General features: G+C 38.1%; 1 protein-coding gene across 3 annotated transcripts; it reads left to right on the top strand.

The window, feature by feature from the left end:
* The first annotated feature begins 245 nt into the window (after positions 1-245).
* Positions 246-26,520, top strand: LOC110444580 (tripartite motif-containing protein 2-like). 3 transcript variants are annotated; one of them, XM_021488958.1, is made up of 3 exons: positions 246-517; positions 17,657-19,861; positions 25,538-26,520. In XM_021488958.1, the coding sequence occupies exons 2-3, from the start codon at positions 17,687-17,689 to the stop codon at positions 25,688-25,690; spliced, it is 2,328 nt and encodes a 775-aa protein (XP_021344633.1). In that variant the 5' UTR covers positions 246-517; positions 17,657-17,686; the 3' UTR covers positions 25,691-26,520. The 3 variants fall into 3 exon arrangements, with proteins under 3 accessions (XP_021344633.1, XP_021344639.1, XP_021344627.1); XM_021488964.1 differs by lacking the exon at positions 246-517 and adding an exon at positions 11,566-12,210; XM_021488952.1 differs by lacking the exon at positions 246-517 and adding an exon at positions 15,181-15,237.
* The last annotated feature ends 688 nt before the right edge of the window (positions 26,521-27,208 follow it).

Genomic DNA, 27,208 nt, shown 5'->3' with positions numbered 1-27,208 from the left:
CAAACACATATGTTGAAATTCATTTGTATTCAACACGTTCTCCTCATATGGTGTGTTCACGTCCGTAGGTACGTGAAGGTCAAGCCACTGCAAGGTGCACATACTGGCAATGCTCCTCGATTGTAGACCATAATAGTAAAAAATAAAGCAACACAACTGCAGCTTACATATATCCCCATTTTGTAGAAATAATCAATATTATGCATGAATCACCCCAATCAGACCGGTTCGGTATACAGCCCGGCTATAGAACGTAATGGATGTCGCTTATAGGGTCGCCCATTGATTTCTCGGCTCGACACTACTACCAGCACTGGCGCAGTACCTCCGTCCTCGTTGTTTCATTGGTTTGGCTATAACGTTGTTGCGGAGGATACCATCAGACACAAATCTGTGAACATAAAAGAACTCAAGTGTTTCACTGGTGAGGATTTACAAACGTCAACGGCCGGCCAGTTCAGCGGAAACGGCCTGACCGCTGATAAAGCGAAATCAGGGGGGATGGCATCACTATTAGGTGAGTTGGTCTTCAGTGATGGTGAGTGTCACCGTTTTGTTACGTGCTAGTTTATCTTATCGTTGTCTTTTGTTCATGTCTTTACGGTGTAAAACCACTGTTTATTAAACGTTTTTCAATACCTTCATATTTCTTTTAATGGTTAACTAGTAAACCATAAATCATACAAATTGCGGGTTTTTTCTATCGGCTTCAATACAGAGTGACTGGTGTAATTTGTTTAAGTATGTCTTTGGTTGCACACATCGTATACGGCCGATAAAACGGTTCCTGATTGTTGCTGTGCAGTGCACCCCTCTTAGCTTTATTGTCGTTATCAGGTGTGCACAGGTAAATCATTGAAAACAACCAACCCAGTTATCAGGGCAGATCATTTTGATTCGACGAGTTCGTAAGTGCCAGATGATGAATCTAAACAAATGGAACGGATTTACTATTATAAAGGCCCTTGATATGCACTATATGTATCTAACAGGCGTGGTGGAATAGGGTTGGAGGAGTGAAATAGGTAAATGATATTCATTTATACGAGCTACCCCACCTTTCATTTCTTGGTGAAGTGGAAATAAAACATTTTACCGTGGATTTTACTACCATCGTTCGAAGGAGAACAAGGCTCAATATTTACTCTTTTTGTGTGCCTGTGTATAATTAGAATCAGTATTATAGTGTTATCAACATAAACCTATAAGGTTGTATCAAATGTTTATTTGCATATTACGATGGCTACGACACTTTTACTGTCAGTATTGCTATGTGTTACCTGTATGATCTGTCCAGCTGTCGCTTACCTGCGCTTACCTGTGTCTCTGTGTTTCACTAAGCTACGACACGTGTTGACCGTTGAGCGAGAGACTGTTTTTACTGCATAAAGTGTAGATGCATACATTGCTAGTCTTATACATTCAATATAAGTAGGATCTTAACTGTTTTATATGTATAATATAGAGTCTGTGTATGGCTGGCTGTGGTGATGAAGACATTCTCTTTCTATCTATCTATTATTTTTTATTACACTATAATCCTACCATTATGCTATCTGGGGAAAATCATATATACCAGCATGTCCCACTAGATGATAATCTTTCCTTTTACTAGATGATACTCTAACTTTTCATACCAGTGTTTAATACTAATACCATTGTCTTCTACAACATTTGATTTTATAGAACATGTTTTATTGGACGATGATAATATAAATATAAACTTTATTTATTTTACAACAATTATGAAATTGAAAATGAAGTTATTTCACCTTATATTAATCACCCTTGTTGGCTAGTATCTTACCTGACAATATGTTCACCATTATTTTCTACTTAATGATTATCCGACTACTTCTGTTATTCTAAACTATTGTAATAGATTCAAACATAACGACAATTGGAAAAAACTGCCATCATCAACATTTGTTTGATAAAGTTACGATTTCGCAGACAATCAGAATAATTAAATAACTTTAAGTTGATAGGGGATACCAAAAATAGCATACAATTTTCTCTGTCTTTGAGAACGGCAAACAATGTGGGCAAGAGTAAACAAATCTAACTCAGATCTACGTGTTGAATCCAATTGAATGTCCTACGTACAAAAGTACAGCGGTCAATCTAGTCAAATATGAACTCTCGTTGACGTCGCTAATTTCACGTCTCCCCATATTCGCAAAATGAATTTCCAATTATTCTGAAATTTGATATTATGCACTGGTTCGCTGCTTGCCAATGCAGACACGAACATTACGTATTGATGAAACTTTTATGGCTCGCTTCAGGCCTTACTGATGAGGACACAGACGACGAACGGTAGGTATCATTATATTCGTCCTTGTGTTAACATCCCGGCTCTATGAATATCTGTCTCGACAATGTCGTATCCTAGTCCTCTATTCCTATTAATGTCCATCTTGTCATTTCGTATTCTCGTCCTAAGTATGTTTTTCTTGGATACACTCCTCTGAAGTTCATCTTGGTATTTCGTCTTAGTATGTTTTTTCTTGGACCCACTCTTCTTAATGTCCATCTTGGCACTTCGTACACTAGTCTCTTTCCTAAAGTGTTTCTTCGTCTCTACACACCTGTTTTGATGATGTCATATTCTAGTTTCCGCACCAGTGAGGATCTATCGGCTCACACCTCTGAGTAACAGTCAACTTCGAAACTACCGTCGTTTGTCTATCATGTGATGTTTGTTTCCTTTCGGGTTTCATGTCCTCGCAACAGCCAGGGCAATATGGAGACGCCGGTATAAACCGCCGAAAATAAGTATTCAGGTGAGAAATGGATGGATCCCACGTGTAATGGGGGGCAGCACATAGATATTGGTTCTTCAATGTTCCCTAAAGAGACACAACAGAAAACATTCCGTTTCTGATGGGGAGGGGGGGGGGGGGCAATATCAGTCTCCTGCCACGGAAACGTGCAGTGGGATATACAGTAGGCTTATTTCCCCGAACACAGAAACGTATGAACTAATACAGGATTTAGATCCTCACTAAGTCTTGTGATGTATTTTGATTCATTGCTGATTTGCCTTTTGTATTAATTGGAGCTTTTCCTGTCGCTAGTGTCAAGGGGTTCTATAAAGTGTCACTATTAAGCATGACATGGAAATCAATTGATGCGTCACAATTAACACACTGTAAAATGAGTTGAGTTACATTGTACTTTTCAAAGTTTTGCTGACAATTGTACTTGCAGTGTCCAAATAAAACAGCACTAACTTAGTACTGTTAACTATTATTAATTTTATATGAGTATTCCGTTTTTAATGGTTACTTCTTTTTCCAAAAATTTTTTTAGGAAGATAACCAATACCACAGTTGAATAAAAAAAACCATCGTCGTACATTGATGTATTTGGATTTAGTTAGGATTTACCTTCTGTAATAAAGGTCCATTTACAAAACTTTAAGACCAACCTCATCTTTCGTTAAGGTTATTGTATGTAGTTAAATTTCAAATTCATTTCTCGTGTAAAGTCACATTTGAGATATTTGTTGTCTTCAGCAGAACAGGAATTTGTTTCTCTGGGAATAGAAATAATCATATTTTGCGGACTGATACCCTCCTGCCAGCAAATCTTGTACATGTTTGTATATGTGTTTTTAAGTCGACCGGCACAAATCAATACTTATGCCGGTATGGCATTTTATTTGTGGCCGTTGTAAGTTGTAGAATAATTTGAAGCTTGCGCTTGCTCAATACATTATAGGTCACAGCTTACAATGGTCATAAATGTAAATGCCACGACAGAGATAAAATCTATGTAACAGACGTCTTTTGCTGGTGAATTGCCCACAAAAGGTCCATTACTAGATCTTCCTAGAAAGTTCTAGAATATCAAAATGCAACTTGATAACGGAATATAAAACGTAGCGCTATGTAGGAGAATGTTTGCAGATAGCGTAAAACTATATGTCTGCAACAATCCCTAGAGGAATCACAGATACGTCAGCTCTGATGCGGAAAGAGTACATGCCTGCCTGCATAATCTGATGTTGTACATCATGACCCCGTCTGTTACTTCTAATAAGTCAATGGATTGTCCTTCAGACCGACAAAATAATAAACAACTAAAAAGGAATTTTAATCAACTTCATAATGCTTACATTCATTTTCAATTTAGATAGTTCAAAAATGTGTTGATTTTGATTAATATTGATTAATATTGTCAAGCTAAAGAGGTGGAAAGGTCATGATCTTTTCACTCGCATTATAAACTAATAACGTAGACAGCTTGAAAAGGGTCAGTAATCAAGGTCAGTTTGTTACTTTATTATATTAAGATCGATGTTCACCCTCCCCTGCTGTACCCTACGACTTCTGTTTTATTTACTATTTTAGTTTTTAGTGTAATATTATTACATTAATGAGATGTTTTTGTCATCACTTTGGTCAAATAACCTGGGCTGCATGTTTGCTGTTGTTTTATGTTTATGAAACATATTCATGATTTAAGGCATTTGAACATTTTTCGAACTAATTTTATTTTGAGGCCAAGCTGCATCATTGGTTACTGTACACTTTTTTCCTGCTGGGATCAGTTATTTCTAATTCAGGGTTTCTGAAAGGGGAAATGTTAAACTTGGATATTTTTTGTATTTAATCATCTAAGTAAACAATGTAAGTAAAACGTGTTGAAGAAATTTACCATTACCCTTTATATATAATAACTTCACACAAATTCATACTTTTGACACCACAAACATGGCGTTTTTATTATATTATATGTTCAACATTGTTAGTATGAAATTTAAAAAAAATAGCCTTGTCTAATAACTAATGACTGAAACAAAGAGAATTTATAACGGAAATTCTCCAGAAGATTTAAAGTGCCAATGTTTGGTCTCCAGATTTCAAATCCGTGCAACATCACCATATTAACAAATTGATAGCTGTTTTTTCTAACGTTTTCGTTAAATGTCATAAACATTAAACTTATAACTACAATACTTTAGTATATCTCTGACGCAACTTCACTCGATACTAACTATAAATGTCAATCATCCTTAAAACAAAGTCGATTCTAATTAAAAACAGAAACGTTCTGGTTATTTGATGACGATTTGCTTAAGTTTCGATGGATTCCACAGCTAATGGTCAAAGGTCAAATCTTCGAAACGGTAACTTTAAAACGAATTAATATCTTTTTTAAGAATCTTCCTAGATGAATGTCTAAATATTATATTGGATACCAGATACCCTTTCCCTGTCCGAAGTGCAAGGTTACACAAGTGTTCAAAAGATAAATGTTAACTTTAACTTATCAGTGTACTGGTCACACAGGTGGTAAAGGTATCTACGTGAACGTCTTCGACATGATGTCGGCCCCTTTAAAATTTGACCATGTATGAACAGCTAGCTGCACATGTTACCACATGTATAAGGTATGATTAAGAATTTTTGTTAAAGAATTTGTCACTGGATATTTCGACCTATCATTAACCATCGCCATATAATTCTACATATGTTGATAGCTGAGTCATAGTTATTAAGTCATCAGAAAAATAAGCCAACATCTGTTAGAAGGAAAGGGAGGTAGGACATGGAGACATGCATTGTTATCAGGTGATAAGATACCAGCCGTCACACTTATAATCCTTGTTACGTTATCAACTATCATTCACACGACGTCTATATGTTTGACATGAATTGAATACATTCTTACTAGATACATGATAATTCTGCCTCCAGGACAATCACGAAAGTTATTACCATGGGTTTTGAAACTTCTATAGGACGGAATTTCTAAGCTTACGTCTAGATATCAGAAGACAATCGAGTATGCAGAGCTATGTTTTTGTCATTGAAAACATTCGTCATATACGCTAACCATAATGCACCTGTATATCTACTAGCTATATTCATGTAAAACTTTTGTAAAGCAAATATATATAATTATATTTGATAAAAAAAACTACAGCACCTAAAGAATTTAAGGGATGTTTCTTGCAGCCAGTTAAATCTAGTAACTCGATAATTTCCCTATTGGTTGTACAACCTGCTTTAACAAACTACATGATGGAAAAATTTATGAGGGATCTAGGTATAGCCCTTTCTTATCCGAGTATTTTTAATATGACGGATTAGGATTTTCCGTAAATACGTTCATATACCCCATGTCTACCAATAGGAGTGTGACATTGACCGCCAAAGAATGAAAATTCTACAAAACATCTGACAAGCTCATCTCATACACAAAATAGACATTAATTTGGATATTGAATACGGTGAAATAAATAGCATTTTGACATCCCGTCTTAGGGCTTCATTTTGGTTCATAATATACAGTACCTTCAACAAGTAATAACTCATCACAAGAGCAAAAGATAGTTTCGTATTTAATGATTTTATTCTGTTAATTACATGGAAATACACAACCATATATCCAAATGGCTGCTATGACACCACTCACAAGTGAAATATTACAAACGGACCCGAGGGTGTCCAATTTTAAATTGTTAAAAATCTGTCCATCGCCCTACCTAATTGTCTAACCTGACCTTAATACATCTTTAACTCATTAACCCCTTAAGACACATTTGAACTCTTCCTATTCAAATGTTGGAATAATTCATTATGAAATTTCAGGGGTGGATTACAATCCTGATCTTAAATAAGAATACATATCAGGCACTAGCTGTGGCGTTGGTTCTTTCTAGGACGGAAATGTCCTTAAACTTGATATCATTTCCTGCCTTACTCATTAGATCTGTGATCAATCAAACTGTCTTTAAAATAATTTGTAACAAAGTACAACCTCAGATTCTATGAAACACGAGTATATCTGTTCTAACCTCATAAATGGTTGAGCAGTTTCGACGTTTTCATTTCATTTGGGAGAGTTCACAAAACAATTTCAAATAAATCCTGCAAGAAATTGATATCTGCCTCAACATAGTCTGTGTTCTCCAAACAGTTGTGAAAGCCATAAATAAAACCAGTTGCTTTGCTATATGGGGAGACCTAATATGGAAACTGGATAGAGTTTCTAAAACAAAATACCGAAATAGAACAGACACGCCCCCAGTAAAATTACAGAGTGTCTTACGGCCATGTATTGGACACGCCTTTAATGAAATCAGCTTATTTTCCTTCAAATGGGAGTTCCTCAACAAAGAACAGTGTGGAAATATGTGAGAATTAAATACTGTAATGCTTTGCCATGTTGTAAAGATGTCAACTACAACCTGCAATACTTTGTGTTGCATGGTCTGTGATTGCCGAGTTATTTGTCTGGGAACACCAAGATGTACCCCAAATCGGCAATCACAGACCATGCCACACAGAAAAAGCATGTGATTGACTGGGATAGCTCCAAAGAATTGGGCAGAGGGGGTGATCTGTTCAAGTGGCAGATAAAGGAGCTACATGGATACGCCGTAGTGGGCCAGTTCTAAATCGAGGTGAGGGGGCTCATAGACTCTCGCACATCTATGACTAAGTATTAAACAAAGCATAGCTGAATCGAGTGATTTCGGTACCTATGTAACAACTATTGTATACGCTTCCAGCGTGGCCGAATCGACATCGATTTTGTGGACAACTCGTACACATTTTACACCTTTGTGTGCAAACGCTTCACTGGTCATTTGTCTGATGAAGAGTACACATCATACTAGTCATCGAAAGATCACATAGACACACTAATTGTTGTGTAACAAGAACTTTTCATAATCTTAACTTTATACCATGAATTAAGAAGATATGTAGCATTCATATTCCCCTGAATATCATTTCACTCAATGAAAGGTTATGGGGGAAACATTCACATTCAGCACTGACCGATTAATAACATGCCAACAAATGATATTACTTTTCTCAAACCAACTCCGGATATGTTTAGCAACCTCGCTCAAAACTGAATCGACCATGCTCTCCCATATTTATTTATATAAGCTTTGTGACTTACATTGTCTGACTTTCCCTGATGTGCAGATTCCGAACTGTCATTCAAAGTGATTAGATAGCTAGCCACATTATTTTTAAATCACTGATATGACATTCTCTTTGCGGCAGACCAATAACCTCTAGTCTGTCCATCTCCCTACCTTTCTGCCTAACCTGACCTAAATACATCCGTTTCTATATCATAAGTGAGTTTTCGGGCTTTTAACTCATTCACCCCTGAAGACACGTTTGAACTCTTCCAATTCAAATGTTGGAATAGTTCATTATGGAATTTCAGGGGTGGATTACATTCCTGATCTCAAAACCCCTGTCGTAACTTATCTCTTCGTCTATAGCAGAGAACTGTCAGACTTACTGTCCTCAGTACTTACTTAACAAAGAACTATCAAACAAGCTAAATCTCTAAGAATATGTTATCTTTGCCTGATATACCAGCATAGCTGTCACACCTCTTTTTGTACATTTTCCTGCGTAAGAGAAAATGCGAAACTAATGGAAACAATCACATAGGCTTAATGAACAATCTCACGTTCTGCCTGGAAAATTGACGTTGCTGCATTGATATGAAAACCTTCCGATTCTTAAACTGTCTGCTAAAGTCAAGCAGGTTTTCACTCAGAGTTTTCTTGGTTGCCTTGATTAAAGAATTATTAATATAATTAAAGCCACAAATACAAATGCACTAAATTGTAGTAAAAGAAATACTTAACAAAATGGAAACAAAAACAAACTGTTGACGATCTTTATAGTTACACTTCTTTAGGCCAACGCCACATATTCGTACATGGACCTATTCCAGAGGTATTTAAAGATTTTACTATATTCGTTGCCGAGTCGTTTATTTAGGTAGGCGCCTTTCTGATCAATAGCTGTCAATAATAAACATTTTTCAGTTGATTCAAATGCTTCATTAAGTTCTGGTTTTAAATGATGATATACCAAGTTATCATTGAGTTTCCTCCAAGACATTAACGCCCTATTTGCGGTTCTGCACAGAATAATAAATCCTGCCTTTTTGTAAATGTTCAGCATCTCCTTCGTAAATATTTTTGCTTCTTTCTCGCAGAATAAGGAAATCAGTCCTAGTGGTGAAGTATGGATGGGATGGATTTCAATATCGAAAGCTAAGCCCTGCAAGCTTTGTAATATCCTCTCAACATTTGTGATGGATTTGCAAAATAGAACATAGAGTTTTATTTTACCGCAGGAGCCCACTAGACTTACATGAAATCCTGTATTTGGGTTGGTTCTGTTGACTAAACTGGCTAAGGGGCCGTGGAACCCGGCCGGATGGATTGTCTGGGATAATCCCTGCCCTGATTCTGTCGCCGTAAAAAGACCATTTTTCTACGGTGTGACCTTTCAGTGCGTCGTCTATTATTTCCTTGCCAAAGTCTGTTTGGCCTGTTTTCTTGAAAGCATTAAAAACATTACTTGATTTTCTAAGTCAATTCATCTCAAATCACCCACTCTGTTACAGACACACCTTACGAAAACCGATTATGATTGGCTCTAGGTAGCGCCTGTATTAAAAAGTAAAAGCCCGACATCATTGACATAAATCATAGAAACCTGTAACTGTTGGTGCGTTGAGTCAATGGCCGGTCAATTTCTTCTTAATAACTTCCTCGCCATTTCCGTGAGTAAATCTCGCAAAAATTGCTGTTTTTTTCTGCTACCACTAGCCCTCCACCACTGGGTCGTGGGTTCGATGCCTACGTGGGGCAGCCACCAGATATTGGCCGCAATTCGGTGGCTTTTTTCAGGGAACTTCGGGTTTCCTTCACCACCAAAACCTGGCACGTCCTTAAATAACCATAGCTGTTAATAGGACGTAAAACACAAACAAATCAAACCTTACCAAACATCTCCCCTGGACCTTTCCCGTAAACACCTCACCATTTTGCACACCGTTATCCGAAAAAGAACGCTATTCTTCCAACATTTTTTCTTCTTTTTGATATACTATTGCTACTCTCATAGAAGCTTATAAACCTGGTTTGGTGGCCCAAAGGCCTTGTCCGTCCTTTTTTTCAAATTGGACTGCATATCGTGTAAGCTGTAACATTCAGTCAAGTAACTTACAGAAATCAATTTGGATGAACAGGCCAGTTATGCGGTGTTGCATACGATCAGGTTCTCTCAAGATAGTGTCAGCCACCACAATTTGTTGTATACCCTGTAGTCTTTGAAGGTTGATGTCACAAACCTTTCAGTTGATTTATTGTAATCTGAACCCAAACTTTTGAAGAACCAGAATGGAAAGAAATTGGTGACCTTTTCATTTATTCGGGAAATCTAAGGGACAGAAAATGAACTATTCTTCTGCCTTCATTGGCCTAATTGTGATATTCATATGTTCTGTTTCCTTTCGTTGATATTTCCGTTTCCGCTTAGTGTACTGTAAACTTTACTAGGGTACATTTCACACTACCTTGTCAAACGTTATGACGTTTCAGTTGCTTCAGTTGCACTTCAAAGCGGCCTTCAAGTAGCCCTTTTATTTGTGAACACCTCGTCATCAATAACGTAGCTGTTGCAAGTTTCTCATAACAAAGTATCCAAGTGGTAACGAGAAACCATTGGGTTGACCAGGATACAACCTTCAGCGTTTACGCGTTGATGATAATGTGTATGTTTAAAAGGGCGACTTTAATTTGTGACGTAATCAACATGACAACAAAAGACAGACACAACAAACGTTCGTCACAATTGCAGGATAAAACCCGTTGTTTGTATACAGTACCCGCCGAGTAACCTATATTAACATTTGTATGTATTTTGTTTGTTTGTTTGGGGTTAAATTTTGTCGAAAAAGCTAAGGTAATTTGAAGACGAGCGAAGCTGCCGAACAAGAAGGTTAGTGCGAAATATAAAGAAATAGGTTCCAAGTATTACTATATGGGGACAGCCGATCATTTTTTTCGATACCTTCTAAACAAAAGAAAGCCAACTTTGCTGAAGAGGTTGCCTCTTAGGATAACATGTACTTGAATACAGCCTACTACTTGTTCAAACCTTTAGGGGGTTTCTGCATGTAAATGTCCAAACCTTAATATGTATTTTGCAACTTATCATCGCGCGATAGCTACTCGCATTTTAAGTGATCCAAAGAAACACTTAAAGTGATTATATTTCAAGACCAGCTGAGACTTTTTATATCAATACATTTACTCATTGCCACCTGTCAGATATTTATAAGTATTTAACAGAAGAAGTGTGTAATAGAAAAAGACGCATCGCCGTTGATGCCGGACTAATGTAAATTCGTTTTTTTATACTTTTATTAAATGTTTTTGGCACAAATGGGTTTATTCAAAAAGCATTAGTCAATTCGCCATAAAGTGCATTACACTATAAATCATGTTTACGAAAAGATTATATTTCTTGATTTCTCTTAAATTTCTTGTCGTGGTTAATTATCCAGAACCAGTATATAGCTCCGATGCCTTGAATCACAATTTGTCTTGTACAAATTATATCGACCGGCTGAAAGGTGAATCATTACACCGCACACAGGCGGAATATGTGATTTACACATGCTTGATTTTGAACGAAAAAAGTGCATTCACGTATTATTCTGCCTGCAATAATACCCGTTTGTTTATGTAGCGGAGGTTGACGAGCACATATACAGCACTCACCCAAGCTAGCACGTGGAAAGACCGCGAGTGATTCAGTCTGAATGTGTGTTACACTGAATCGAGAGTATCGATCGATTTCCGACCAGTGATCGGCACATTCCTTGCCTGAATTATTGACGTAGAGGGTCGATCTGTATAGCACAGTCTTTAAATACAACATTCCCGCGTAATATTTGGAGGTTTCATGTATGTCGTGTCAGTTTTGGGATGTTGTATGTGTACCGTGTGTTTCCTCCAGACTAATATATCGATCCTTCACACAGGAGGAATAGAATTCAAGGATTTGTGACGTATAGTATTGATTTCTGTCAAAGTTATTTCGGTGCACATGCTGAAACTGACATTCCGGGAGCTCTCCACATGTGTTTAATAGAATTGATTTTTCCGGATAATGTAGAAATTCACGTCGATGGCTTTTGGCGTGAACAAGAATAACATTTTTTACTGTTTTCGCTGTGGTCGTTTGTATAAATTGGCTTTAGGCTTTCCGTGACGCTATTTATAAAATTATAATATTATAATAGTTTCGCTTATAATATTATAATAGCTGGAAACGGAACTAACGTTAGCTGTAGAAACCGGAACAATTCCAACATGGATGGAACAGATTCCGGGTCCTGTGGAGACGTAGTCGTTAGAAGGTAAATGTTTTACTGTTTGATAAAACTGTGCTGTAACAATTAAGATCATGTCAGCGTACACCGATAAAAGCATGTCACGATCCGTTAACACATTGCTCACAGAAAGAGAAAGGCCGAACATGTGGTGTAAGGGCTGATCAATATCCTCCCTGTCCTCGCGTGGTACGGGGAAACATGGCTTTCTCCACACATAATCTCGCGTGTGCTTTTATATACATGTATATGCGGCCTCATGCTTCGCGCTAAATATTATATTGTTTGTAGAATATGGAAAGTAGCATTACTGGAATATTCAGAAATAGACAGTAAATGACGATAATTAACCCACGTGCCAATAATGCGCCGCTTTTCCATATGGTTCTTTCTAAGCGTCATGCGAGATGGCACTTTAGTGATATGCTGAGCACTTCTCAACAACAACATAACATTTAATTATGTACATATTGAACAGTACACTTATAACCAAGATATTGTAATGTGTGACAGTTGGTGACTTCTCTGAAAACATGACATTATCGACAGTACGTATACTAGTAGGTAATATTTCTCTATAGATGAAAACTTGCTTACTTCTAGTTCCTGTATATCTTACCACACTTCCTGTTTTCATGGCGCTTCATTCTCCCCGTTCATGCGCTAACCTCATAGGGGAGGGGGATATGTTTTGTACCACAAACACACCACTCTCGGTTCATACTCCCTTCATGCATCCAACCTTGTTTTTTTACTTTCTTCAATTGTCATCCTTCCAAACTTCTTTCATCTGTTGTGTTTACTCCTTTTTTGACAGTTCATTCTTTTCTTATTTATTTTTTTACTGTTTCATCTCTTGACACACTTGCACATTATTTTAATAATATGGCCTTATATTACTTATTGGGTCAATTGACCGTTAGGACTTTACAGGATATCAGTAAACGTTTTCTTATCATCTGAAAGCATCGCTTTTAATTTTATAGTTATCTCGATTTGGAAATAGTGTTTGTCGTTATTATTCCTACCTAAATTAGTTATTAGAGCGGCCATTTTGGATCGATCCGACCATACGTCTGCCGTCACAGGTTCAATGCAATGAGCAAGGTTATATTATAAGATATATTATATTATCTAAATAACATGCACTTAAGATTGACACATCCAGTCACATGTTCCGATTGTAACAATGACATCACTACAGATTATAGGAACCGGAACTGCACTCGAATTTTATTCCAGTTTTAGCCGGAATAGATTAAGATTTGTATCCGTACATCCGGTTCCGGTGGTATCAAGCCGTATGTCTTGATATCATTTTTCCATACTTATTTATAATGAGTGTGTAAATACACACATATATAAATGTATCGATCTACTTGGCACATCATATATATAAGTTATAACTATTTAGTAATATAACTACCTTGTATTGGAACACACCACTGTATATATCAGCCTGGCATTCACAGTGTACACAGATGGCTTAATCGATTGGTTCCATCCATTAAAGTTATTGGACTTTAGCAAGACTACTATGTTTCACTGGAGTATTTTTAGCATAATTCAAAAGTCTTTTCAGAAGTTTCACAGTTAGTATTTCTGATATTGTTTAAAGTCAATGAGTGTTTCTTTCCATTTCCCTCGCTATTTGATAAATGTAATGTCTACCCATAATCCCAAACACCTAAAACCTTATACACCAGACTTAACTCTAAACACCTACAACCGTACTCCTTTACACTAACAACCTACACCCCTAACTCGAAACTAATTTTGAGAATTGAGATCGTTCTCAAAGTAAAGAACCATTAGTGGTGTAAACAGTATAGCTTTACTTAAGTCCGAGATTTATTAAGGAAATGGACCAGTGAATTCAAGAACATTTTGGTACATAATTCATAATAAGTCACCAAAATTGTCTGTTGGTTAGAGCTTTTTAAACATCTGTAATGTTATTGAGAATGATGAGCCCTTTTCTTTAAACCAGAAAGGCAGATCCGGCCCAATGCGTAACATTTCAATTATTTTTCAGCCGGAATGTAGTCCACCTTAGTATAGTGAGCCGACCATCGATAAGATGTATTCGTTTATTGTTTAATTATGAAATTGACATATAGTCCATAACTTAACCAGCTCATTACATGCCTGTACCCTACCATAATGACAAAATGTATAGTTGTATCCGATCCGTCTCCATCGCTAAATCAAATGTCCGGTCCTCGTCAATTAAAAAAGTGTCTGATACATCATCGTCTAGTTATACATAGGTATTTGACGTTTCCATATTTAAGATGAAAGATATGTATATTAACAGATTACATATACCTATAATGATAATGGCCCTGGCCATCATAGATTTAACCGACGCCAATTAGTCAGAGACAACAATTTGATCTGTTCGTGTAAACTAAAGGGCCGGGGGGTTACTTACAACTTGACTGATGGGCACTTTGTCATGGTGGTCTGAAAAGGGGCCATCGCAAAGGGGTATTTTATTTTACGAAAACTAATTTTCATTGAATTCAGATAACAGTTGTGTTATATTCGTTAGTTATATTCTTAAAGAATATTATTTTGTTCACAAAATATTCAATAAAATATCCAGTATTCAATAAATAACTTTTATCATCAAACTAGTGTTTTTTAACCATCATTTTAATTGATGTTAATTATTGTTAATGAAAGCTCCGACTGAAGTGTACCCTTCACTGGGCCTCATCAATAAATGTCGTCACGGCATGTCTATATCAACCCGTCGACATGGAAAATGCATCAGTATCGGCAGAATTTACATGTGAACGAACCGGTGACATTATATTGATACCAGGATCAAGCGATTTCTGTTCGTTTTATTTCTGTTTGATTGTCGTGGCTTACGAGAACACGAAGCACGCGCTGGCCTTTGTAATGACCATGTAGCTGTGGATGTTTCCAGCCCAAATTTGTATTCATGTTTGTAAATCTTACAAAAAACATTCACAAGTATACATATGTGATACACCCACATCTAAAATGGACGCCACGGAGATAAGGCCGAAACACAGATATTGCGTATGTATATATATTGATCTACTCCTGTCAGCACTGCTATTAAATAATTTAAGATACGTTGTAAATCAATATTTGCCGGAATTAAGATTTTTTTTTTTTTACATTTAATGACTTTGGTATTGGTATAACCTCCAAAGACAATATCTCTCAAAATTATCAAATTTGATATCAAGATTTGTTTATTTCAATTTACTAGGAATGTAAGTAGTCAATCAACATGGGAAACGTCCTCCGCCACAAGCATATACTTCAGTCTTTTCTTTATTATTATATTACAATTACGACATTTCTGTTAATGCAAATAACCCGTTACATATTTTTTGAAGTGTAATGTTGTTAAATCATTGCTTATCATGAAGTTACTTTTCTCCAGTATTTGGAGTTATTCATGCCGAACATTGTCAATTGATTGGTGCCCCTAATTCAGGCACAGTCGCATGCAAACAATGTCTGAAAATTATACTGACTAAACTAAAACGATTTGGTCTTGCGTTATAATTGATGTACTGTCTTAACCAGTATTTTTTATTTTACCATGTTCCCTGGTACATGTACTTTACATAAACAGGATATCTTACTACTTCATATACGTTATAATGTAACAAATTTAATTTTATGAAATATGAATAGAAATACAGGCGTAGTAATTTTTTCTTCAAAATATAAATTACTCATCATTTGTAAATTAAAACTTGGCTCCATAACATACCTTTCAAATGCAATGCACGTTTGAAAGTAAGAGAAGAATTAATTATTTTACTTACATCTCGAACATGCAATGTGTGTTAAGTCTATGGTTTAAGCATGTTCCCTGTTTAACACATAGGAGAGTACACACTACACATTCCAAATTAACAGTAAGACGATACAGCATTATGATATCATAATGTTCATTATGAAAAGCAGTATATATCCTATGCAACGATAAACACGAATATCATAATTTTACTTCATATTACAATGAATGGCAAAATAATCAAGTACAGTTTAAAATTGTAACAATGCAGCCTATGACAGTGAAATGCATCATAGATGAACGCAGTCTTGTTTTGGGTGGTCGGGTAGTTCAGTGAATAGCGCACTTGCCTTTCACCAAGGCGGCCGGAGTTCGATTCCCCGATCGGACGTCAAAAGGTTGGGGTCACCTGCCTGATAACGTGGGTTTTCTCTGGGTACTCCAGTGTCCTCCGACACTAAGACCCCCCACGCGCTAACATCTGGGCTAACAAGAGTGACTATTATAAGTTAAAACAAAATAAATCAAGTTTATATTTTATTTATTGAAGTCAACGGTAAGCATACAATACACTGTTAACCGCGACTTCGCTCCGTTGACCACACATCGTTGACCACATCGTTGACCACACGATATGGATTGACTTTAGGTATATGTCAGATCATATTAAGTGATAATAGTCATATCCCGTGGTCATCATTTCACGATCAGACCATGTTATCCTAATCGATGTACAATGGTATACATACTCTAACAATGACTGCTAATTGACAATTTCCCCGAGGGGCGACCAGAAAGCCATTGGTTACTTTGACCGCAACCTGGAGTAAAATTCGACACCTCATTTATTTATGATTTGGAAAGCGTCGTTTCAAGCCAATTTTGTTGCGAACAGAATCATAGATTATTCAAAACATTTGTCTACCCACATACTTTTTTGTTCTATTGGTTTACAGACTAAAACTTTCTAATCATCGTTTGCTAGCAATATATTTTTAGCAATATTTCTCTGTTTGAACGATTAAGTATCAGTAGTTATTGTTGTAGCATCAAAGAAATTCAGAACTTTCAATAATTATCATCGATAAAATCAAACTCAAAAGATGTACTAAAATATTAGAAACCAGTTTGTTATTAACGTAAGCCCGTCGGAAGAAGCTGAAGTGGAAATTTAATTTTAGTCAAAAACGTTCACCTGTCGACTGCTACTTACACTGAAAACACAAATCTATCGACTTCAAATGTATGTCGGTCATCAGGCCACTTAGACATAAAGCATTGTGGATAATTTTTGTGTCTGGCACTTGTAATTGAATTGTAAAATATTTGCATTTGAAGTCAAATGATTTATTGCTACACAGGTCAATTGTTTACCTGGATGTTGAAGCAGAATCGTTATGTATCCATACATACAAATACAGAGGCCCTGGTACAACGTACAACCAACTGAAATGGTTTTCGAACCGTGTCAGTATGCGTTCACGTGATGAAACATCTTTCTATATCATGATTAAGAGGGAATCATATATATGAATTGGTTATTGGATATTAAAGGTTTTCTTTGATTAATCTTTATTTTCAGCTTGGTTGAAATTGAGTGACCAGTTCGAAGGTAATTCTACAAAAAGTAGTTTCGCCAAGTCGTATTAACGATGTACTCATCCATTTTCTGCTTGATTTCAGGCTACCAAGGGAGGTAACTCTCGGATCATCATGGCAGAGAGTTTTTCGGTGATGCGTCAGATCGACCAACAGTTATTGAGTTGTGGGATATGTTTGGAGAGGTATACAACACCGAAGGTATTGCCCTGTCTGCACACCTTCTGTCAGAAGTGTTTGGATAGCTATATCCCACCGGAGAGTCTCTCAATCACTTGTCCTATCTGTCGCCAACAGTCTATTCTACCACAAGAGGGCGTTGAAGCTCTCCAATCAAATTTCTTCATTACGAATTTGATCGAGGTTATCGAGAACCCCAAGGTGTGTCGGGACTGTGGGAAAGAGAGTGGGACGTCTATGTCCAAGTGTGTCGACTGTGGAGACTTCTTATGTGAAAAGTGTTCCGACTCTCATTTGACCGAGGACCTCACTAAGGAGCACAACGTCATATTACTGGCTGACGTCACAGGCTACGCGGATAAATCCCTCGATATGACGCTTGTTTGCCCTAACCATGACGGGAATTCTCTGTTGTACTATTGCTGTGCATGTGAAACGGCCGTGTGCAAAGATTGTACTGATGTGGAACACATTGGCCACAAGACAGTGCTACTTGAGGAGGCAATTTTCGAACAGAAAGGTCAGTTGCAAGATTTGGTAACGAAAGCCAGAGAGCAGATTCCAAGTTTGGAGTCGGCTATTGTCACTGTAGGGACAGTTACGGATAATCTGCACGAGAATAACGCTTATGCCGAGGATAAAATCAAAACTGCATTTGGAGACCTTAGAAAAATGATGGATGAAAGAGAAACTGCTCTTCTGGGCGAACTGTCGACAATCTACGACCACAAGAAATTGACTCTCGCAGGCCAGAAAGAAAGACTTGAAAGCATTCTGTCTAGAATGTCTAATTGTTGTGACGTGACTGATGAAACATTAAAAAGTGGAAGTGAAACAGAAATATTGCTTATAAAGAAGGAAATGTCAGAAAAGTTGAAGGAACTACCTGCTCTTAGACTTCAATTTCAGCCCGAAGAGAATGAGTGTCTGATCTTTGACCCTAGTCATTTTCAAAGTCTCAAAAAGTTAATGGTAAACGTCGGTAATATTAACAGTAATAGTGCTATAGCCTTTGAGACGGTTGCCAGTGGTGACGGCCTCAAGGTATGTCACATCGGTAGGCCTTCTATCATCACCGTGACAACCAAGGACAGGAAAGGGGAGTTAATTAAGATCGGATTCGCTTCTCTCTCGGCGGAAATACGTGACGAATCTGGTCACAAGCAATCTCCGGCCATTATCGACCACCAGAACGGTAGTTATGAGATATCGTATACAGTTAAAAAAGAAGCTGCCTATGAACTTGACGTCAAGCTTTATGGTCAACATATTCGGGGTTCCCCATTTAAAATCAGGGCTCTTTCCGGTGTGGATGAAGGATCCGACCACCTAGGAAATTCGTCAAAAATACCGAGAACCGTTGTGAAACAAAAAGGAACAAAACGCCTATCAAGTTCAAGGTCGCATGGATCGAACCGTCGTAGCAACCCCATCGAAGACGACCTGTTGATGAGAATTGGTACGAAAGGCCGAAACAAAGGCGAGTTTACAAACCCACAAGGAGTGTGTGTGGTTGGAGGAAAGACAGTAGTGGCCGACAGCAACAACCAGTGTGTTCAGGTATTCAGTGAGATTGGTGACTGTAAAATCAAGTTTGGGTCCCCCGGACGGGTTGCAGGGAAGCTCCAACGACCCACGGGAGTGACTGCTTCCCTGAACGGGAACTACTTGGTGGCCGACTATGACAACAAGTGGATCAGTGTTTTCTCTCCAGAAGGAAAGTACGTAAACAAGATAGGTACCGGGAAACTTTTGGGACCAAAGGGGATCGCTGTGGATAAGAACGGACACATCATAGTCGTGGACAACAAGGGAAGTTGTGTGTTCATATTTCAATCTAACGGTAAACTGATATCAAAGTTCGGATCTAGGGGGAACCATGACTGGCAGTTCGCAGGACCTCACTACGTAGCCGTGAACAAGGACAATGATATACTCATCTCAGATTTCCACAATCACTGCATCAAAGTGTTTGACGGTGAAGGGAACTTTCTCAGTAGTTTCGGATCAAATGGGGAAGGAAACGGCCAGTTCAATGCGCCCACCGGACTAGCAGTAGACAGCAACGGCAACATCCTGGTGGCGGACTGGGGGAACTCACGGATCCAGGTAATCTATGTTGTTTAGGGTATCAGAGGGTAACATTCAAATACAGGTAGCTATATTAGAGTTTAGGCTATCTCAGATATTCAGGTAACAATATAAGATCTGGTATAAGGCTGATGTAAATCGGACTTATAGTAGGTAATTATGTAGGTAAAGGATTAAACCAGTCTACATATCCAGATAATTATGGGTATGGTTTAACTCATTCACCCCTGCAATTTCATAATGAGCTATTCCAGCCTTTGAATTGGAAGAGTTCAAATGAGTTATGAGGTAATTTTAACTACGCACCCAGGAAACAACACGATGTCAGGGGTCACATTATGTTGACCTTTTACGTCAGTCAATTATTATGACGCTCTGAAAAACACAATTGTGGAAAACTCATGTATAGATTTAATTAAAGCATCCATGTATAAAATGAAAGGTCACCAAAGCATGACCCCTGATGCATTGTTGTCAGATTTAAGGATTTACATGGTTCACTGATTAACACCGTTGATTAAGTCAAATGACTCCGTTTTTCAATAAAACTATGATCATCATCATCATTTTGGAGACAAAAACATGGATGATTTTGTGTTTTCAAATTGTATGGACTTCAGGATTAACTGATACAGTCTCCTTTGTTATTTCAGTAACCATCGTTAACGTAATGGGTTGTTGAGACCCACTCAAATTTTCGAAATATAATATTTGTCTGTTTTTGATGAGCATTTAAAATCCTGAAACGAGCCGTTTTTCACTATGCACAAATGATACCAGCCGCTGTATAAAGTTGTTATAACAATCTGCATATGTTAGAACTAGAATTAATTAAGACATCTGATCGTCTCATAAAGGCAATGAAGAAATGAATATGATTATCATTAAGTCATAAATATGCATGGGAAAATGTGCTTCTTTTGGCTATGAGCTACCTTGATTTGTGTTCGAGTTATCTCCCTTACAGTATCCGCGTGGGTTAATCATATGATATTTCAGAATTGTTTGGGCGTTAAATAAAATGTCTGATATACCTTTCAAATAGATTTAAAATTAAGTTGTTAATAATGAGGATATAACACGGAATCATATCGATGCATGCATGTACCATCAAATTATTTAGATCGAGTCATCACTCATAAATATGTAATCATGTTACTCCTTCTTGAATGGATATACATGTTAGAGTAAGGTAGATGCATTTTAAGGACACTGGCTTAAGCGATGCATTTTTCTTCCTTGATGAATGTTTGAAGACCTTCCACAAACACAACCAAAGTCACGTGATGTCTCGTAATTTGGATGTCGCTGTTAAAAGCGAACAGTATAATTGGCAATTATATCCTTATTCTGTAGTTCCACATTTTTTTCCGTAAAGCCATATTAGGTACACTTATAGAGTGATTAGCACGTGCGGTATCAATCACGTGATCAACGTGACCCAGACAGGAAATTACTGTTACAACGCGGGGGATTAATGACAGATTCCGTAATCTATGCTTTTTGCCTCACTGGCCATTTATTAGTTAGCTTCCTCTTCTACGTCCGCTAACAGCCACAGTATCTGTAGAATACGGTTGACTTGACTGGACTATCGTTTCCATGTTTAGTATACCAGCAATCTTTTCTCAGCTGTCATCATTTCTGCTGTAAGTGATGCAAATAACCCGAATATATGGCTTGATCTGTAAGCAGTAAGACAGACATGTGCACTTCAAGTTAAACACAACGTGTACATATGCACACGGCAGTTGATTGTACGTATACACACACACAAAACAGATACGTGAAAGTAAACACACACAGAACAGCTACGTGTACGTAAACCCACAGAACAGCTACGTGTATGTTAACACACACAGAACAGCTACGTGTATGTTAACACACAGAGAAAAACTACGTGTACGTAAACACCCACAGAACAGCTAATTGTACGTAACCACATACAAAGCAGCTTCTTGGACGTAACCACACACAGAACAGCTATTTGGACGTTACCACACACAGAACAGCTATGTGTACGTTAACACACACATAACAGCTACGTGTACGTAAACACACACAGAACAACTACGTGTACGTAAAACTCTACAGCTGGCACGTCCTTAAATTAACACACAAAGAACAGCTACGTGTACGTAAACACACACAGAACAACTACGTGTACGTAAACACACACAGAACAGCTACGTGTACGTAAACACACACAGAACAGTTACGTGTACGTAATACACACATACCAGCTACGTGTACGTAAACACACACAAAACAGCTACGTGTACGTAAACACACACAGAACAGCTACATGTACGTAAACACACACAGAACAGTTACGTGGACGTAATACACACATACCAGCTACATGTACGTAAACACACACAGAACAACTACGTGTACGTAAACACACACAAAACAGCTACGTGTACGTAAACACACAAAGAACAGTTACGTGTACGTAATACACACATACAAGCTACGTGTACGTAAACACACAAAGAACAGCTACGTGTACGTAAATACACACAGAACAGCTACGTGTGCGTAAACACACACAGAACAGCTATGTGTACGTTAACACACACATAACAGCTACGTGTATGTTAACACACAGAGAAAAACTACGTGTACGTAAACACCCACAGAACAGCTACGTGTACTAAAACACACACAGAACAGCTGCGTGTACGTAAACACACACAGAACAACTACGTGTACGTAAACACACAGAACAGCTACGTGTACGAAAACACACACAGAACAGCTACGTGTTTGTTAACACACACATAACAGCTACGTGTACGTAATCACACACAGAACAGCTACGTGTAGGTCAACACACACAGAACAGTTACGTGGACGTAATACACACATACCAGCTACATGTACGTAAACACACACAGAACAACTACGTGTACGTAAACACACACAAAACAGTTACGTGTACGTAAACACACACAGAACAACTACGTGTACGTAAACACACACAGAAGAGCTACGTGTACGTAAACACACAAAGAACAGCTACGTGTACGTTAACACACACAGAACAGCTACGTGTACATAAACACACACAGAACAGCTACGTGTACTAAAACACACACAGACCAGCTACGTGTACTTAACACACACAGAACAGCTACGTGTTTGTTAACACACACAGAACAGCTACGTTTACATAAACACACACAGAACAGCTACGTGTACTAAAACACACACAGAACAGCTACATGTACGTAAACACACACAGAACGGCTACTACTTGTTTGTAAACACACACAGAACAGCTACGTGTACTTAAAACACACAGAACAGCTACATGACGAAGTCAACAAGGAGAGCATTTCTTTCAAGTAAAACCTGAACCATCGTACACATAGCTACATTATGTATATATTCGGACGTCATATATGTAGCTATACTGATGGACCCTGTAGTTGTATTCGCATGTCTCCAGTACAGCATGATGCTTGCTTTAACATAGATAAGTAGTTTCCTGGCATTGCTTGGGCAAGACATTAATTGACAACAAAATCTTTACTCGATGTTTCTCGCATCCATAAAACAACCAAAAGGGATTTAACTGTACCTAAGCTCATGTATATTTCATGGTAGTAAGTATTTTGTTTTGTTATCGAACCCCGGGAGCTGTAGCCGAGGGCTCTGTCCAAATAGGCGTGTAGCCAATTCGATTATCCAGACACCTACAGCACACATAAGCTAGCTTCTCTAAACGGCATTAACTCGATGTACACCGTAACAAATACTGCAGACGAGATTTTCTCCCAACCTTCACATGTGTGTCTCCCGTTTTAGCCGGGAAAGATTAATATAATTTTCCCCTACCTTGAGGGTGTGACAGAGAAATCTCCAACCCGAGGGTGATGTTTTTTGGTTGTCTAACCCGAGGCTCTGTCGAGGGTTAGACAACCAAATAATTAGCCCGAGGGTTGGAGATTTCTCTGTTACACCCTCAAGGTAGGGGATGATTATTTTTCTCTCATCCTATTTATTTCAGTCACAGCTCCATCGACAGTAGTCTGCCATGTTTGTAAACAAAAACACATGTGGGGTATGCATATCTTCATTCACTTTTGATGACGTCACAATTACTGATGACGCATTTTCATGACGTCACAATTGAACACGTGCTAATCGGCACGAGGCTATCCCCCCTTGTGGGTAACAAGCTGATCTTCCCATGCTAAAACGGGAGACACACCTGTGAAGGGTGGGAGAATAGATAGCGAACCGCTTATAAACAAGACACTTAAGTAAGCAAACCATAATTAATTGGGCATTTCAGACAGTAAACGCTCTTTGGTCCGGACAATTTAGATACGATACCTTTATTAGTAGGATATGTTAGATAACGGATCCTAATCATTAGTAAGAAAACTTTTATTATTCCGGACACTTTAAACAGCAAAGCTTAGAAAGCAAAGCTTCGTTAGTCAGCTCTTTAGATAGGAAACATTAATCAGTTCCGACATTCTGAATATCAAACTTTCATTAGTCCTGATATTCCTGATAGAGAACCCTCATTAGTCCGGACATTCCCGATAGAGAACCCTCATTAGTCCGGACATTCCTGTTAGAGAATCCACATTAATCCGGTTATTTATTCCTGATAAAGAACCCTCATTAGTCCGGACATTCCTGTTTAAGTACCCTCATTAGTCCGGACATTCTGGATAAAGAACCATCATTAGTCTGGACATTTCGGATAGGGAACCTCTTTGTCCTGACATTTTTGAAAACAACCCTCATCAATCGTGGTATTAGTGTTAAGATAGCTACCTCTCATAAATCTGGACATTCTAGATAGCGCACCCTTATTGGTCCGGATCTTTTAGACAGCGAACCTTTATTAGTCCGGACTTGCTAGATAGCAAATTTGCATAAGTCCAAACTTGCTAGATAGTGACCCCTCAATGGTCTTCACACTTTAGTTCCTTAATAACAGATCCCACTACATGATGAATATTACTTACAGCATTAGATAGCTAATTCCGTGGTTCAATGACACATGGAAATGTGCCTTCGTTCCATAACAGGTGTTTAATTACATATCTTTAAACATGTCTTTAAATGACCCTAACCGGTAATAGGACAGTTAAACTAATAAAACCAAATCAAACATGCTTTTGTCATTTAAATATCTCCCGTTACACGTGTTCTGCTAGTTAACATATTAACTGCGTTGCACGTGTTGGTGTTGTATGTTACAACACGTTCCTCTCACTACACGTGTTTTACTTGTATATTACTGCACATTCCTACCGTTGCAACTGTTACCGTTACACCGGTTACACGTGTTTTAGTTATACATTACAACGTTTTTTTCCTGTTACACGTATAAGTACACTACAACACATTCGTCCATTAACACCGTTTTTTAATTGTACATCATTAACGTTTCTCCCGTTAGACTTGTTTTAGTTGTACATTATTACACGTGTCTCCTGTTACACGTCTTTTTGGTGTACACCTTATTCCTCTCGTTACACGATTTTTAACAATCTCCACGCAGAGTTACGGTCCTTGCAGTCCCTTTATTTTGTGATTGAAAAGGAACGACAACCCTGGGTAGAGATTGGATTTTTAATGGTATATTATAAACGTTTCTCCGTTTACACTTATTTGATTTTAAATTACAACGCGTCTTTCAACATTTGTACAACTCTTCTGTTTTAGGTATTCGACAGTACGGGGTCTTTCCTCAGCTTCGTCAACTCCTCCGCCGAGCCGCTCTACGGACCCCAGGGACTGGCTGTCACGGACGACGGTCACGTAATTGTGTCCGATTCCGGAAACCATTGCTACAAAGTGTACAAATACCTACAGTGAAAGATAGCTCCTGATGTCACTCCAGCTTCGGTTTTCAGATTATTGTCAACTTGATTTGAAAGTGTAATTCGGAAAGCAATTTCCTTTATTATATCTATTTCTTATCATTCCGAAGATGTTTTGGCCACAACTCGAAAGTTATCAGAGTTTTACCATTTTCTAACATGGAATGTTTTTGGCCAGAGTACCTGCGACATCTGACATGACCAAAACATTGTCCAGCATTTTTCAAAAGTGTCTAAGTAGCTGTTTTCAATATAAATGTGGACTTGCTTCTATTTTGTTCAAAACAATATGGTACTTTATTCGATTATCTTTTGATAAATATGAAATGATCTAAATTAATTAGAATATACGTATATTGCATATCCACAATGTTAATAGCAGGTAAACACTAGAGTTTGTCCTCAGTTTCGCACCATACAGAACACAAAATTGGTTCAAGTTATTTCCCTGATATTATGAAACCGGAATTCCTTTTTATGTTACACATGATCTTTAAAATACAACAGATGTAATATTTGAATTGGTACGGCCACGTGAATGAACAACCTCCTGTTATATGTCGGACACTGTGACGTCGGTTTAGGTTGTGATCATATGTGAACTATTGTGATAGTGAAGAAAGATTAACTGATATTTCAATAATACGCAACATATTGTTTTATTGTATATGCTATACCAGGTCCCGATCTGTGTTCACCCTCATTATAGCCTGCTTCATCTCGTCCACTGCCGTCGCTCCCCTATGTTACCCCACTCCACTACCCGGCCTCTCCCCTTCCCCTACGCCGCCCCTCCTATTACCTTCCACTACTCGCCCGCCCCTCCCCTACTCCGCCCCTCCCATTACCCTCCACTACTCCCCCGCCTCTCCCCTACTCAGCCCCTCCCATTACCCGATCCCTCCCCTATTTGACTCCTGTCCTCCCCTATACCTGGCCAGCACCCCTCACCTTCCCAGCCCCTCCCCTCTCCCTACTAGCCTTTCAAGTGCTTTATTTATTATAGTTAAGAGTGAGTTATACAAAACACATCATTCCATGCAGTTTTCGACGTTGTATGGCAGAACTACAATATATATATATATATAAATAGTGCTATGTGCAATGTCGTGTGACTACACTCTACTTATTGAAATGGGGGAGGAGTTCCGTCATCGGGGATGGGTGTAGGGGATTGCCATTTGTTAGAATCTTTGAACATGTACTACGGTGGGGTATGTCTTACTGTGTAGTATGTGATACTGTTATTCAGGTTTGGATCCATGTTATTCTCCCTAAGAAAACCTCAGTGGTATTGAGAAATGTGTCGTACAGTGTAATGTGTGCAGTTTGATGACTGATCTACATAAAAGCCTCGTTTTTATCTATTCTGTGAAATATACGTGTGAGATAATTCAGATTGTATGGGTGCCTTTTTGTGACAAACTTCATATTTCAATGAACAAGATGTTAAAATCCGCGTTAAGGCTCCCTGTACCACGCATGTCTGAGCACTAGAGACTCGACTGGCTCC

This window comes from Mizuhopecten yessoensis, unplaced genomic scaffold (assembly GCF_002113885.1).
Source record: "Mizuhopecten yessoensis strain PY_sf001 unplaced genomic scaffold, ASM211388v2 scaffold2049, whole genome shotgun sequence".
Classification (NCBI taxonomy): Eukaryota; Metazoa; Mollusca; class Bivalvia; order Pectinida; family Pectinidae; genus Mizuhopecten; species Mizuhopecten yessoensis.
This window is presented reverse-complemented; position numbering and strand designations above follow the sequence as displayed.